The 15,973-nt window shown below is 45.7% G+C and overlaps 1 protein-coding gene across 9 annotated transcripts in view; it reads left to right on the top strand.

Moving 5' to 3' along the window:
• Positions 1–13,344: 13,344 nt before the first annotated feature.
• The window catches only part of OPA1 (OPA1 mitochondrial dynamin like GTPase), a 53,339-nt gene continuing 50,710 nt past the window's right edge, over positions 13,345–15,973 (top strand). For 3 of the 9 annotated variants that reach the window (XM_057421646.1, XM_057421651.1, XM_057421647.1), the window contains exon 1: positions 13,345–13,598. In XM_057421646.1, the coding sequence (XP_057277629.1) occupies positions 13,570–13,598 (29 nt within the window). In that variant the 5' untranslated portion in view covers positions 13,345–13,569. The remainder of the gene's footprint in view (positions 13,599–15,973) is intronic. The other 6 variants (XM_057421649.1, XM_057421653.1, XM_057421648.1 and 3 more) reach the window with 3 other exon arrangements.

Raw genomic sequence — 15,973 nt, forward strand, 5'->3', positions numbered from 1 at the left:
TTTGAAATCCGCTGTTCAGAGTGGCTGTGTGGTTCCATGGATTGTCTGTGCTCCAGGGAGACTACTTCTCTGATTTAGCTGTAGAAAGCTAACCAGAACAGGCAGTGTCTGCTGGCAAAGATCACTGGGGGCCTTTCCAACAAGTGTCCACTGACAGTCACAAAAGGAGAATGTAAGCCTGGAACTTCAGTCCTCTAGGGGATTCTTCAGCTGTTTGGATAGCTTGGACTGCAGACGGGGACTGGGAAGTCATATCCAGGGCTGTCAATCTGTCTCTGAACTTATGCAGGCTTGGAATTTGCAAAACACCCCTATAATACCCCTACAATACCCCTACTCTACAAAACAAGTCTTTTCATTAAATGGCTATGTTCTGTACTGTTTCTCTACAGTTCCATCAGTGTTACAAGCTGAGAGTGCCAAGCAGCAAGTTCAGCTGCTCAGGCAGAACTGAGCATCTACATTGTACCTGCCTCTTGCATGCACAGGCAAGGATGGGCAAAAAGGGCATGGCAGGTGCCTGGTACACAGGCCGTGCAGGCAGAAAGCTACTTGTTGCCCTCCTGATTTCTAGAAGTGTGACATCCTTTCATATTAGAGGGACCCTCAAAATGCAAAATGCAGATGTGAACCCCAAACACACTTGAAGATTCTGTTTTTGCTTATTCCTCATCCTGACCCTAAATAAATACATAAATAGTAAGTTTGAGGGTACAAAGCCCAGCACTGGGATGTCGACAGGGACCTCTGATGTTCCACTTGAGGTGAGGGAGCACAACACATGGCTTTCCTGTACACACATGAGCTGGTTTCTGCAGCAAGGATGTGCCTAACACATAGCTTGTCTTCTGATGGCCACCGAGTTATGCTAGAACCACACAGCCGCTCGCTCACTACCCCCCTTTTCCCTGCCATGCTCCTGGAGGTATGGAGAGGATAATCCAAAGAATGAAAATCCCGCAGGTTGAGATAAGAACAGTCCAGTAACTAAGGTATAATACAAAACTGCTACTACTACCACCAATAATAAAAATGATAAGGGAAATAACAAGGGGAAAGAGTAAAACTGCTCACCACCTGCTGACCGATACCCAGCCCGACCCGAGCAGCAATCTGGGCCTTCCGGGTAACTCCCCCCAGTTTATATACTCGGCATGATATGCTGTGGTATGGAATACCCCTTTGGTTAGTTTGGGTCACGTGTCCTGTCTCTGCTTCCTCCTGGCTTTTCCTGCCCCTCATCACTGGCAGAGCATGAGACTAAAAGTCCTTGATCAGAGTAAACACTGCTTAGCAACAGCTAAAAATATTGGTGCGTTATCAGTGTTGTTCTCAAGCTAAAGTCAAAACCACAGCACTGCACCAGCTACTAAGAAGGAGAAAAATGACTGCTACAGCTGAACCCAGGACAGAAAATAATAAAATGTGTCCTAGTACAGCTGGAGACATCGGCCGTGCATAAGAAGATGGAACACAAAGACTGACACGTTAAAGAGTGGTAGATATTGAACACTTAGCGTCTGAGTTCTGTTCTCTTCCAGGCAAATCTGTATTTCAGACAAAGGCAAGCAGGTCTTTTATCTTGTCAACCCTAAAAGCATCACAGGTTTGACATGAGCTGATACTTTTAAACCATCAGTTGTGACATAAACATAAATTACAAGCCTAGTCTGGAATGCTGCTGCAGCTACCAGTTTATCACATGCAGCAACGTACTTGTTGTGTGCAGGAATTCATTAATAGGACAGTGAATTTTTGTCTCCAATTAAAATGTTACTGTATCTCAAACAGAGGATGGCAGGAATTACTGCACTAACCTGTTTTTTGGTGTCCTTCAGCTGCAAGGAGTGCACAGAGCATCTAGACTTCACTTTCCAATGGATTTTGCTGCAACTGGGAACTCATGCTGACTTTGGAGACACTTTTATTAGCAAGTGTAAATAAGTTTGTGGCTTTCTGCCAGGTATTTACCATTAGGTAAAATGCAGTAGATAGGAACATACTAACTCCATTTGCTTATGTCAAACTTCTCTAAAATGAGGAAAAGTTGTTTATTCAAGCTGAAACATTTTTGGCTGTTTGGGGTTTTGGTGTTTTCTGGGTTTTTTTTGTTTGTTTGTTTCTTTATAGAAAAATAGGGTGTGGTTTCTTGGGGGTTGGCTCCCTGCCTTTTAATTTAGGCCTTTGCCCCTTTGGGGTAGTAACCCCTTCAATGTCAGCTTCTTTTGGCACTGGTAAACCAGGAGCTGATGCCCGGAGGCAGCCCAGCCATGCAGCATCCACTCTAGTAGAGCAAGCTCACTCCACAAGGGACAGCGTGTCCTTCTAGGCCCACAGGGTGAGATCACAGTTTGCAATTATCATGTGTTTTCATTTTTTTAAAATGGATATCCCAAACAAATACCTCCCTCAAAAAAGAATTACTTATTTTGTTCTGTAGATCAATAGATTTTTCACCCAGAAAATGCAAGGTACCTCATGTTTTAAACTGAAGGCAAACAGGTTGCCTTGTAGCAGTGAGGTAGCAATAGGGCTCTGCATTGTTCACATCATGGGAAGAGTATAATGGTGCTGGGAGTGGATGATTCTAGAAGGCTTTAGCTATTTGCAGCTTATTCTAGCTCCAGAAAACTAAGTATTGCCAGAAGGGGGAAAAACCCAGAAAACTCCAGACACCAGGTAGCAGTATCTGAAATCCTGGCAAGCTATAGGAATCCCAGAACATGCCTATGTTCAGCAGCCTCTATCAGGATTAAGTTCTACTTGTTTTCTCAAAGCAGACCTGTGCCCAGTAGTGCTGGTATCTCAATTAGCTACTTTCACCTGGAGGATGCATGATGCAGTTCAAGAGAGGGATGTAAGAATGGGGTGTTCCATACTCATGCCAGTGTTCAGCAAGCTGTTCCATTTACAGTTGGCAGCCATTCATACACAGGCAAGCTTTTCTGCTTCCAGTTAAGTAAAAAATAAACCAAAGCTTGTTAGTCTTAGATTCATTGACAGTCTTCTCATTTCTTATGTCTCTGAGACAGTCCTACGGCCAACTGCATCTGTCCTGGACGTGTGCTCTCTGCAGTTTTCTTCAGAGGGCACCCTCATTGCTGTCAAATGTTGGATTGGCCTCCCATATTTCCCTCTACTGATATTGCCACAGTATCTGAGAAGAGTGTTTCATTCAGAGGTGGCCAGGCTGAGTCGCGCTCTAACAGTTGTTGCAGCCTCTTGTAATGGCTCTTTGTGTCATACTGGAAGGTCTTTTTCAGAAGCAGCCATAACGGTCTGTTCTCAATGACAGCTTCCTGTAAAAGCAAGAGCAAAAGGAAGATTCTGGAGAACCTGGACAGCAGTTTTCTCTCTTTATTCAGATGGCACACACAGGGCAAGTAGTGGAGACCCAGATCTTTCACAGGGACCTGCTCATCTAGATCCCTTAAATAGCCTTTTACTGACTACTTCTCATACCAGCTCCACCAGAGCTCTCTACGGGAAAACTGGGCCCAGCTCATCCTGACATTCTTCAGGATCTGAGTAGAAAACACCAAAGACTGCCCATATTTCTCTAGTCTGGGGCACGGCCTGATTTCCTTGTATCTGAGGATTCAAATGTATGGCTCTGAGGAAAGAGATTAAGGGCAAGGTAATTGCAATGGCTCCTGCTTTACTAGATATTCCCAAGCTGGGCTGAGGAGGAGGGAGAAAGAGTGAGACCTGAATCTTTCATCTTCCAATTAGTGCTGACAGGTACATTCAATGAAACATGCTCACCTCAACAAGGAAGGACACAGCAAATATGACTGCAAACATTATCACCATGGAGATTTGCCATGTGGTAGGGGTGCAAATGAGCTGAGAAAAAAAGCAGAAGCTGGTGCACATTAGACACTGGTCGGAGGTTGTGTTACAGAATCATAGAATCATTTAGGCTGGAAAAGACCTAAAGACTTAAAGACCTAAAGATTTAAGATCATTAAGTCCAACTTTAAACCTAACACTGCCAAGTCCACCAATAAACCATGTCCCTAAGTGCCACGTCTTTTAAATAACTCCACGGATGATGACTCAACCACTTCTTTGGCAGCCTGCTCCAATGCTTGACAACCCTTTCAGTGAATAGATTTTTCCTAATATCCAATCTAAACCTCCCCAGGCAGAACTTGAGGCTGTTTCCTCTCATCCTATCACTTCTTGCCTATGTAAAGAGATCAATACCCCCCTTGCTACAACCTCCTTTCAGATAGTTGTAGAGAGCCTCCTTTTCCCCAGACTAAACTGCCCCAGTGCCCTCTGCTGCTTCTTGTAGGACTTGTTCTCTAGATCCTTCACCAGCATTGTGTCATCAAAAGCCATAAACCCACACTGGCTGTATGCTGCTGCTGAGCCAATATTGCTATTTGTCTTGAGGAATTATTGATAAAGATGTTTTTAAGCATCTGATGCAGCAAAGAAAACCATAATCCAGAAATGCAACAGGAAATCTAAATGCTTCCTATATATTTCTAATATAGGAAATAGTATGTGTATTTCAGCTCCAAATGCAGCTCCAGGTTTCCACAGCTGGCAGCACTGGTGTTCTAGCTGTAGCTCAACTTATTCTGGAGAGGCAGATAAAATCCAACATTTGGATCAGCAGCTTCTTCTCCAGGGCTAGGCTATTGCAAAGCTTCTTATTGCCAATCCCTCCTTTCTCTTCTCAGCCCAGAGTATTCCCTCCAGGCAGACTGGGAGTTTTGCAGCTCTCCCCAAAGGCATTTTAGCCCCCCATAGGAGAAGTGCTGGTAACGTCCTGTGACACTACAATCAAAAGCAGGACTAAGACGTGTTTTCAAGTGCCATCTCGTGGCAGATTCTTCAAGTGGGTCTGCATTCTAGGCCACTGCTCTAAAAACAGTTACATGGTCAAGCAGCATTTTTCATCTCATCAAGCCATGGTGCTGAGAATGTAGGCCTCATCTCCATGGCTGTGGCTTAAATTAGGGTTAGGCTTAGTATTAGTGTTCAGAGACAAACAAAACCTACAACCCCAGGGACAATGGGGCTGTAAAACGTATGCCAAGGAGAGCTTGGCACAGAACCAACATTACATCTTCCACAAATGTCCCAAATGGCTCAGGCATTCATGTGTGGACGGAGGCCTGATCTCTATGCTGATGACTAATATTAGGGTTAGGCTTAGGGTTAGCATTCAGAGATCCACAAAGACTACAGCAACACAGACACTGGGGCTGTAAAAGGCATGCAAAGGGGAGCTTGGCACAGCAACAAAATTACTTCATCCACAACTTGCCCAGCTGGCCCAGCCATGGTGCTGGGGATGTAGGCCTCTCTGTGGTGGCAGCTTAAATTAGGGATAAATCAGGGTTAGCGTTCAGAAATGAATAAAGACTATTGCACCAGGGACACTGCGGCTGGAAAAAGCACGCCAAGGGGAGGTTGGGAAAGCAACAACATTACTCCTTCCACAACTTTATCATTAGGGTCAGCCATAGTGGTGGGGAAGTAGGCCTCATCTCTATGGTGGCAGATTAAATTAGTTAGGCTTAAAGTTCAGAGTTGCACAAAGAGAACTGCTCCAGGGATACTATGGCTGTAAAAAGGCATGCTAAGGGGAGCATGGCACAGCAACAACATTACTCCTTCCACATCTTCACTCATTTGGCCCAGACATGGTGCTGGGGATGAAAGACTGATCTCACATCTCTCATGGTGTCAACTTAAATTAGGGTTAGGCTTAGGGTTAGCTTTCAGAGATACATAAAGACTAAAGCTCCAGGGACACTGGCAGTGTAAAAGGCATGCCAAGGAGAACTTGACACAGCAACAACATTACTACTTCCACAGCTTTCCCAACTGGCCCAGCCATTGTGCTGGGGATGTAGGCCTCATCTCTATGGTGCTGGATTAAATTAGGGTTAGGTTTAGGGTTAGTGTTCAAAGATCCACAAAGGCTACAACTCCAGGACACTGGGGCTGTAAGAGGAATGCCCCGGGAGCCTGGCAAAGCAACAACGTTAGCCCTTCCACAACTTTCCCAACTGACCAGCCATGGTGCTGGGGAAGAACACCTCATCTCAGTGGTGCCGGGTTAAATTAGGGTTAGGGCTAGCATTCAGAAATCCATAAATACCACAACTCCAGGTATACTCTGGCTGTAAAAGTAATACCAAGGAGAGCTTGGCAAGGCACAAATATTATTCCTTCCGCTCCTTTTTCATTTGGTCATATCTCTATAGTGGCAGGTTAAATTAGGGTTAGAGTTAGGGTTACCTTTCAGAGATCCACAAAGACTTCAGCTCCAGGGACAATGGGGTTTTAAGAGGCATGCCAAGGGGAGCTTGGCACAGCACCAATAATACTCCTTCCACACCTTTCTCATTTGGGCAAGCCATGGTGCTGGGGATGTAGGCCTCATCTCTAGGGTGGTGGCTCAAATTAGGGTTACCTTAGGGTTAGTGTTCAAAGATCCATAAAGTGTAATGCTCCAGGGACTATGAGGCAGGAAAAAAAATACCAATGGGATGTTGGCACAGCAACAATATTACTCCTTCAACAAGTTTCCAAACTGACCCACCCATGGTGCTGGGGATCTAGCTCTCATATCTATATGGTGGTGGTTTAAATTAGGGTTAGGGTTAGGGTTCAGAAATGCACAAAGGCTACAGCTCCACGGACCCTGGCGCTGTAAAAGGCATGCCAAGGGGAGCTTGGCACATGTCCTGGGTCCTGACATCATGGACTGAATGGACTCAGCAGCATTACAGGGATTGGCCCATGCACTAAGAAAATGATTATTTTTTTTCTCTTGGTCTGTGTGTATATGGATGTATATATGGGGGAGAGTGATGGTGTATTGAAAATGTGGGATCTGAGCATGACTTGAATGGTATGGAATAAGGGGTGGATAATGTTCTGGGTTCAGCAGTAGCAGTCACGTTTCTCCTTCATGGTAGCTGGTGCAGTGCAGTGTTTTGACTTCCAGCCTGGGAACAGTGCTGGTGATACCAATGTTTTCAGTTGTTGCTATGTGATGTTTACCCTGACCAAGAACTCTGTGAGGCTCATGCTCTGCCAGGGAGGAGGGGAAGCTGGGAGGAAGCAGAGACGGGGCACCTGACCCAGGCTAGCCAAAGAGGTATTCCATACCACAGCACATCATGCCCGGGGTGGGAGTAACTGGGAGTTATCCGGAAGGACTCATTTCTTGGCCAGTGGTACTGTATTCTCTTCCCTTGTTATTTTCTTTTATCATTGTTGTCGTTGGTAGTAGCGGTGGTGATTTTTGTTGTACATTGGTTGCTGGACTGTTCTTGTCTCAACCCGTGGGAGTTGCACTCTTTCGATCCTCCTCCCCGTTCCTCTGGGAGCAGGGAAGGGGAGATCCCGGGGGGGGGGCAGGCAGGCCTCGATTGCTCTCAGCCCAGCACCACTCACTGGGAGTGAGTGAACAAGCAGTCTGGCTAGGGTTTAAACCACGACAGCACAGCACCAATATTACTCTTTCAACAACTTTTCCAACTGGCCCAGCCATGGTGCCAGCTTAAATTGGGGTTAGGTTTAGCGTTCAGAGATACACAAAGACTGCAGGTCCACAGACACTTCAGCTGTAAAAGACATGCCAAGGTGAGGTAGGAAAAGAAATGTCATTACTCCTTCCAAAAAGTTCCGAAGTGGCCCACACATGGAGCTGGGAATGTAAGCCTTATCTCTAAGGTGCCGGGTTAAATCAGGGTTAGGCTTAGGGCTAGCATTCAGAGATCTACAAAGACGACATCTCCAGGGACACTGAGCTATAAAAGTCATGTCAATGTGAGCTTGGCACAGTGACAACATTACATCTTGCACAGGCTTTCATTCGGGCCAGCCAAAGTGCTGGGTAGTAGGCTTCATCTCTAGGGTGGCAGTGTAAATTAGGGTGAGTGTTCGCACTCAGAGATCCACCCAGACTGCAGCTCCAGGGACACTGGGGCTGTAAAACGCATGCCAAGGGCAGATTGGTACAGCACAATCATTACTCCTTCAACAACTTTCCCTACTGGCCCACCCTTGGTGCTGGGGACGTAGGCTTCACCTGTAGGGTAGTGGCTTAAATTAAGGTTAGTGTTCAGATATCCACAAAGACAACAGTTCCAGGGGCAATAGGGCTTTCATAGGCACAGTAACAACATTACTCCTTCCACACATTTTTCATTTGGGCCAGATTAGGTGCTGGAGATGTAGGCTTCATCTCTATGGTTGTGGATTAAATTAGGATTAGGCTTAGGGGGAGAGTTCAGAGATCGACAAAGACTGCAGCTCCAGTGACACTGAGGCTGTAAAAGGCATGCCAAGCGGAGGTTTGCACAGCAGTAATATTACTCCTTCCACACCTTTCTCTTTGGGCCAGCCACGGTGCTAGGGATGTAGGCCTCATCTCTATGTTGCTACGTTAAATTAGGGTTAGCCTTGGGGTTAACTTTCGAAGATGCACAAACACTACAGCTCCAAGGACACTGGGTCTGTAAAAGGTATGCCAAGGGGAGCTTGGCACAGGACCAATACTGCTCCTTCTGTGTCTTTCCCATTTGAACCAGCCATTGCTCTAGGGATGTAGACCTCATCTCTATGGTGCCAGCATCAATTTGGGTTAGGGCTATGACAGAGTTCAGAGATTCACAAAGACTACAGCTCCAGGGACACTGTGGTTGTAAAAGGCATGCCAAGAGGAGCTTGGCACAGCAACAACATTACTCCTTCCACAACTTTCCCAGCTATCCCAGCCATTGTGTTGGGCATATAGGCATCATCTGTATTGTTCTATCTTAAATAAGGATAGCCTTAGGGTTTTTGTTCAGAGATCCATAAAGACGATAGCTACAGCCACAGCGGGGCTGTAAAAGGCATGTCAAGGGGAGCTTGGCACACCAATAACATTACTTCTTCCACAACTGGGATGTAGGCCTTATGTCTGGGGTGGCGTCTTAAATTAGGGTTAGGTTTAGGGTTAGTGTTCAGAAATCCACAAAGACTAAGGCTTCAAGGATCAGGTGCTTCAAAAGAAATGCCGAAAAGAGCTTGGCACAGCAACAACATCACTCCTTCCACAAGTTTCCCAACAGGCACAGCCACAGTGCTGCTGATGTATATTTAATCTCTATGGTGCCGACTAAAATCAGGTTGTAGGGTTAGCATTAGCATTTAGAGATCCAAAAAGATTACAGCTCCAGGGACACTGTGGCAGTAAAAGGTATGCCAAGGGGAGCTTGGCATAGCACTGACTTTACTCCTTCCACACCTTTTTCATTTGGGCCAGCAATGGTGCTGGTCTTGCAGGTCTCATCTGTTGGGTGAGGGCTTAAATTAGGCTTGGGTTTAGGCTTAATGTTCAGATCTCTACAAAGACTGTAGCTCCAGAGACACTGGCTGTAAAAGACGTGACAATGCTAGCTTGCCACATCACCAATATTACTTCTTCCACACCTTTTTCAAGTGGGCCAGGCATGGTGCTGGGGTTGTAGGTCTCATCCTTTGGCTGGGGGCTTAAATCAGGGTTAGGCTTAGACTTAGCGTTCAGATATCCACAAAGACTACACCTCCATGGACACTGTGGCTGCCAAAAGCGTGCCAGTGGTAGCTTGAAACAGCACCAATATTATTCCTTCCACACTTTTCTCATATGGGAAACCTATGGTGCTATGGATGTAGGACTCATCTCTATGGTGCTGATTTAAATTAGGGTTAGGGTTATGGTTAGCTTTGAAAGATCCTGAGACTACAGCTCCAAGGACACTATTACTTGTTCCACACCGTTCTCATTTGGGTCAGCCATGGTGCTGGAGATGTAGGCCTCATCTCTAGGGTACTGTCTTAAATTAGGATTAGAGTTAGGGTTAGCGTCCAGAGATCCAAAAAGACTATAGCTTCAGTGACACTGGGGTTGTAAAAGGTATGCCAAGAGGAGCACAGCACAGCACCAATATGACTCCTTTCACACCTTTCTTATTTGGTCTAGCCACGGTGCAAGGGATGTAGGACTCACCTCTATGTTGCCGATGTAAATTAGAGTTAGGGTTAGCATTCAGAGATCCAGAAACACTATAGCTACAGGGACACTTGGGCTTTAAAAGGCATTCCAGGAAGAGCTTGGCACAGCAACAATACTACTCTTTACACACCTTTCTCATTTGGGAGAGACTTGATGCAAGTGATGTAGCTCATCTATAGGGAGCCACCTAAAATTAGGGTTAGGGTTAGCATTCAGATATCTAAAATGACTATAGCTCCAGGGGCACTAGGACTGTAAAAGGCACAGCAAGAGGAATGCGGCACAGCACCAATGTTCCTTGTTATGGTTTAATCCCAGTTGGGATCTCAGAAACCACACAGCCGTTAGCTCACTCTCCCCTCTTCCTCTCCTCGCTCCCGGAGCGATGGGGTGAAGAATTGAAAGAATGTAACTCCCACAGGTTGAGATAAGAACAGTCCAGTAACTAAGGTGTAACACAAACCACTGCTGCTACCACCAATAATAATAATGATAAGGGAAATAACAAGGGAAGAGAATACAGCCACTCACCACCCACCAACTGATACCCAGTCATACCCGAGCAGTGATCTAGCCCTTCCAGGTAACCGCCCCCAGTTTATATACTGGCCATGAAGTGCTGTGGTATGGAATACCCCTTTGGCTGGTTTGGGTCAGGTGTCCTGTCTCTGCTTCCTCCCGGCTTCCCTTCTTCCCTGGCAGAGCATGAGACTCAGAAAGTCCTTGGTCAGAGTAAACATTACTAAGAAGCAACTAAGAACATTGGTGTTCTCAGTGCTGTTCCCAGGCTGAAAGTCAAAAACACAGAACTGCACCAGCTACCATGAAGGAGAAAAATGACTGCTACTGCTGAACCCAGGACATACTCCTTCCACACCTTTCTCATTTGGGCGAGCCTTGGTGCTGGTCACATAGGCCTCACCTCTATGTTGCTGATGTAAATTAGAATTAGGTTTAGCATTCAGAGATCGAAAAAGACTGTGGCACCAGGGACACTGGAGCTGTAAAAAGCATGCCAAGAAGAGCATGGCACAGCACCAATATTACTCCTTCTACACCTTTCTTCTCTGGGCCAGCCATGGTGCTGGGGATGGAGATTACCCATCTCTAGGGAGATGGGTAAAATTACGGTTATGGTTAGGGTTAGCATTCAGAGATCCTAAAAGACGTCTTGGGACACTTGGGCTGTAAAGTGTATCTTGGGACACTTGGGCTGTAAAAAGCATGCAGAGAGGAGCATGGCACAGCACCAATATTACTCTTTCCACACATTTCTTATTTGGGGCAGCCATTGTGCAAGGGATACAGGCCTCACCTCTAAATTGCAGATGCAAATTAGAGTTAAGGTTTAGCTTTCAGAGATCCTCAAATCCTCCAGCTGCAAGGACAGTATGGTGTTAAGAGGCATGCCAAGAGGAGCATGGCAAAGCACCAATATTACTCCTTCCACACCTTTCTTATTTGGGCAGGCCATGGTGCTGGGGATGTAGGCCTCACCTCTAGGGAGTTGTCTAAAATTAGGATTAGGATTAGGGTTAGGGTTAGGGTTAGCATTCAGAGATCTGAAATGACTATAGCTCCAGGGGCACTAGTGCTGTAAAAGGCATGCCAAGATGAATGTGGCACAGCACCAATATTATTCCTTCCACATCTTTCTCATTTGGGCGAGCCATGGTGCTGGTGATGTAGGCCTCACATCTAGGGTGCTGGCTAAAATTAGGGTTAGGGTTAGGGTTAGGATTCAGACATCAAAAAAAGACTATAGCTCCAGGGACACTGGGGCTGTAAAAGGCATGCCAAGAGGAGCATGGCACAGCACCAATATTACTCCTAACAAACCTTTCTAATTTGGGCCAGGCATGTTGCAAGGGATGTAGGCCTCATCTCTATGTTGCCGATGTAAATTAGGGTTAGCGTTCAGACATCCAAACCCACTGTAGCTCCACGGAACCTTGGGCTGTAAAAGGAAAGCTAAGAAGAGCATGGCAAAGCACCGATAGTGGTCCTATCACACCTTTTTTATCTGGGCCAGCCATGGTGCTGGGGGTGTAGGCCTCATCTCTAGGGTGCTGACTAAAATTCTGGTTAATGTTAGGGCTAGCATTCAGAGATCCAAAAAGTCTATAGCTCCACGGAACCTTGGGCTGTAAAGTCATGCCAAGAGGAGCATGGCAAAGCACCACTATTACTCCTTCCATAACTTTCTTATTTGGGCCAGACATCGCACCGGTGATGTAGGCCTCATCTCTAGCTAGCCGACTAAATTTAGAGTTAGTGTTAGGGTTAGCATTCAGAGATCCAAAAAGCCTGTAGCTCCAGGGACACTGGGGTTGTAAAAGGCATGCCAAGAGGAATGTGGCAAAGCACCAGCATTACTCCTTACAAACCTTTCTTATCTGGGGCAGCCATGGTACACAGGATGTAGGACTTATATCAGGGTTAGGGCTTGGGTTAGCACTCAGAGATCTAAAAATATTATAGCACAAGGGACACTGGGGCTGCAAAAGGCATGCCAAGAGAAGTGTGGCACAGCATGAATATAACTCCTTACACACATTTCTCACTTGGGCGAGCCTTGGTGCAAGTTATATAGGACTCAACTCTATCTTGTTGATTTAAATTAGGTTTAGGCTTAGCATTCAGAGATCCAAAAAGACTATAGCTCCAGGGACACCGGGGTTTTAAAAGGCATTCCAAGAAGAGTGTGGCACAGCACCAATATTACTCCTTTCACAGCTTTCTCATTTGGGCTAGCCATGGTGTTGGGGATGTAGGACTCATATCTATGGTGCCGCCTTAAATTAGGGTTAGGGCTAGCATTCAGAGATCCTAAAAGACTACAGCTCCAAGGACACCGGGGCTTTCAGAGGCATGCCACGGGCAGCTTGGCATAGAACCAGTATTACTTCTTACACACCTTTCTTATTTGGGCCAGCCATAGTGCTGGGGATGTAGGTCTCATCTCTAGGGTGGTGGCTTAAATTAGGTTTAGGGTTAGGGTTAGCATTCAGGGATCCAATAAGACTTTTCTTATATCAAGCTCCCTCTCTCTCTCCCCCCCCCCTTTCTTTTACCTTTACAAATTCTTTTGCTATGTGACTCCATTTTGCTCAAGAGTTCTAGCCATTTTCAACTTGTTGTCTTTAGCGAGCTTTGCAAACTCATACAGTTATATCCACATAACAACACCTATGATTTGCGAAAGCCAATACATTTATGTGTTTATCACAGAGAACACACGACCTGAGCGTGAAAAAACCACACCACTTGGGCTCCTCCGCTCCTTCTGATCAGGCAATCCCCCCTCGCTACCACCTCAAAACCCTCCTTCGCCGCCGCACCCGGAACCCTTGCGCCGGGAGGAGCGATTTCCAGCCGGAGCGGCCGCCAAGGACCCCGGTGCCCGGAAGCGGCTGCAGTTCTGTCAGCCTGCAGCCGCGGCGGCTTCACCTGCCCTTGCCCGCGGCAGCCCGGGGCCTCAGGCGCGGCGGCTGAGTCCCGGTAGGCGGCCGGGGGGCGGTCGGCTCCTCCTGGCCCCTCCGGCCGTTAGAATGTGGCGGACGCGGGCGGCAGCGGCTTGGTGAGCGAGACGGGCAGTAGCAGGGCTCAGGGCGGGAGCGGCGGGCCTGCCTGGTCCTTGGGGCGTGGCGGTCACGCCAGAGCCGTGACCCTCTTCCGACCGCGGGGCCTCTGCCCCAGGTGCTTTTTCTGTTGTGACACCTGCCCCGATTAAGCGGGCCCTAGGAACCCGTGAGAACGGGGCAGTCCGCGGGGAAGGCCGGAGCCGCACAGCGGGTCGGGGTGCGAGGTGGTGGTGGGGTGTGTGTGTTTGTCCCGGGCGGGGAAATTCCTCATCCTTCAGCTCCAGGGGAATCGGGGGGTGCTATGTGAAAGGGAGCTGCGTCTCCTACATTCCCACCCTAGGGAGTTCGGGTCACCCCCAGGTCCAGATGTTGGCCCTCCCCGGCAGCTACTCTGCATTCTTCCTGTTTCTCTTCATTCTTCCACACGATTCTAGACAGGAGCAGTGGAACTGAATGGCTGTTAATCTCACAATGTTCTGACAGATGTAGGAGCAGCAGTACAAAAATAAGTGTTGTCTAGTACTGAATGAGAAAGAAAATACCGCAGTGTTTTTTGCGGGGTTACATTTGAAAGACTGCTTTGCAGTCATAATTAATAAGCATAACTTTTAAAAGTGTATATATCCTGTCTTTAAAAAAAAAAAAAATTGTTCTAGCTGAGGTGGAGATTTCTTGGGCAATATGTGTAAAATATTAGGTATGACCTACAGGTGGAATGTTTGGGTATCAGTAGTAGAAGGCTACTTTTTTCTTGTTTTACAAGATATCTGTAGTCTTAGTGCAATGCAAGAGTAGTCAGGTTGCAGGCCTGTAAAATTAGGCAGATTCTGACACCAGAGCTACTCATGTCTGGAAGGCTCAGTTTTGTTACAGTTGTTAAAAACAGCTTTCCAGATGCTTCATATTTGGAACTCATGAAATATTTAATAGTGTTGTTTGACACCCTCTTCAATGTAGGTGCACTTTTCAGTGAAGATCTGAATGTGATTTTTTTAGTCTGTATTCATGAGAAGCTTTTAGCAATAGAATTTTTGGTATAATGATGTAGTGGGTTTTCTTAATTAATTATATAGTCTTACATGTGCAATAAAAGCAGGTAGGATTTGAAATACATGATAGCACTCAAAAGGCATTTGTGGATGTCCTGGGTTCAGCAGTTCAGCAGGGTTCAAATTCTTGCAATAATAATTTGTGATGGAACTCAATTTTTCCTTCAGTTTAAACTTGGAGAATGAATGTTGTAAAACACAGTTTAAAAGAATAATCATAGAGAAGAAACTTACACCATAATACAAATGCTTTTAACCTAGATAAGACTAGCAATAAGAAGTGGCTGCCATAGTATATAATACTACTTGGTCTCTGCTGTAAAAGGTTAAATATCTATGTAATGGTGGTGACTGCAAAAGAAAAGAAATAGTGTCTCGGTCATCAGCTTTCTTCTTACAGGCTTACCATCCCCTGATTTTAAAAACACTTTTTAAAATTGGGAAACAAAACAATGTGGAAGCACTGTTACGTTTTATTGTTATGTAGCCGCTTTGGTATTGGTACTATCTGTGGTTAATTTCCCAGGCTCTTATACCATGTCAAAAAAAGAGGACCTTGTTACCACTTTAGGGATTAGTCTGTTCCTGCTTATTATCCTCTTCCTAGATACTGAGTTTGTTATTGCAAGAGCACAGCTCTCTAGATAGTTTAATATAGCAGCAAGAGGATACCCTTCAAAATCAGAGTGACTTTTATGAACATGGACTTCCATAACAGTCAGAGGAGTTCCCTTTTTTAAGCTTTCAGTTACACTAAGGGAAATTTCTAAACATAGATCGTTGGCAGAATTGGTCTTTTAAGAGAGGAAAGTATCTCAGTCACAAAATTCTGTTTTTTAACTTAGCTTCGAAAAGCTCCATTTCTGGCTTAAAATTGCTTTTATAACAGTCTTCCACTTCTTTGGGCATTAAGAACATGCCTGTCACAGACAGTGTTATCTCTAGAAAATCTCAAGACAAAGAACTGTATAGGTTATAGGGCATGTTATTAGAAGATTCTGTAATATTTTTCGTTTCATATGATTCTCTTACTCTCTTTAAGCTCTGTTAATTTTAAATGATTTAGGGTTCCTGAATAAATAATATGCCTTCTCAATGGTGTGAAGCACTTTCTTCTTTTATGTTTAACCCCTTTGTGAGTAAATGCACTTGATAATATTGAAAACCCTGAAAAAAAATCAAGCGACAAGCATTGTTTTCAGGAACTGTAACTTCACTGATATTTTGCATCCAGCAGCCTTCCACTAGACCAGGTTGCTCAAAGCCACATCAGACCTGTCCTGGAAGACTTCCAGGGTTGGAGCATCCACATCTCTGGGCAA

Source organism: Pezoporus wallicus, unplaced genomic scaffold (genome assembly GCF_028554395.1).
Source record: "Pezoporus wallicus isolate ANWC-B61680 ecotype Strahan unplaced genomic scaffold, APGP_CSIRO_Pwel_v1 scaffold_7402, whole genome shotgun sequence".
Classification (NCBI taxonomy): Eukaryota; Metazoa; Chordata; class Aves; order Psittaciformes; family Psittacidae; genus Pezoporus; species Pezoporus wallicus.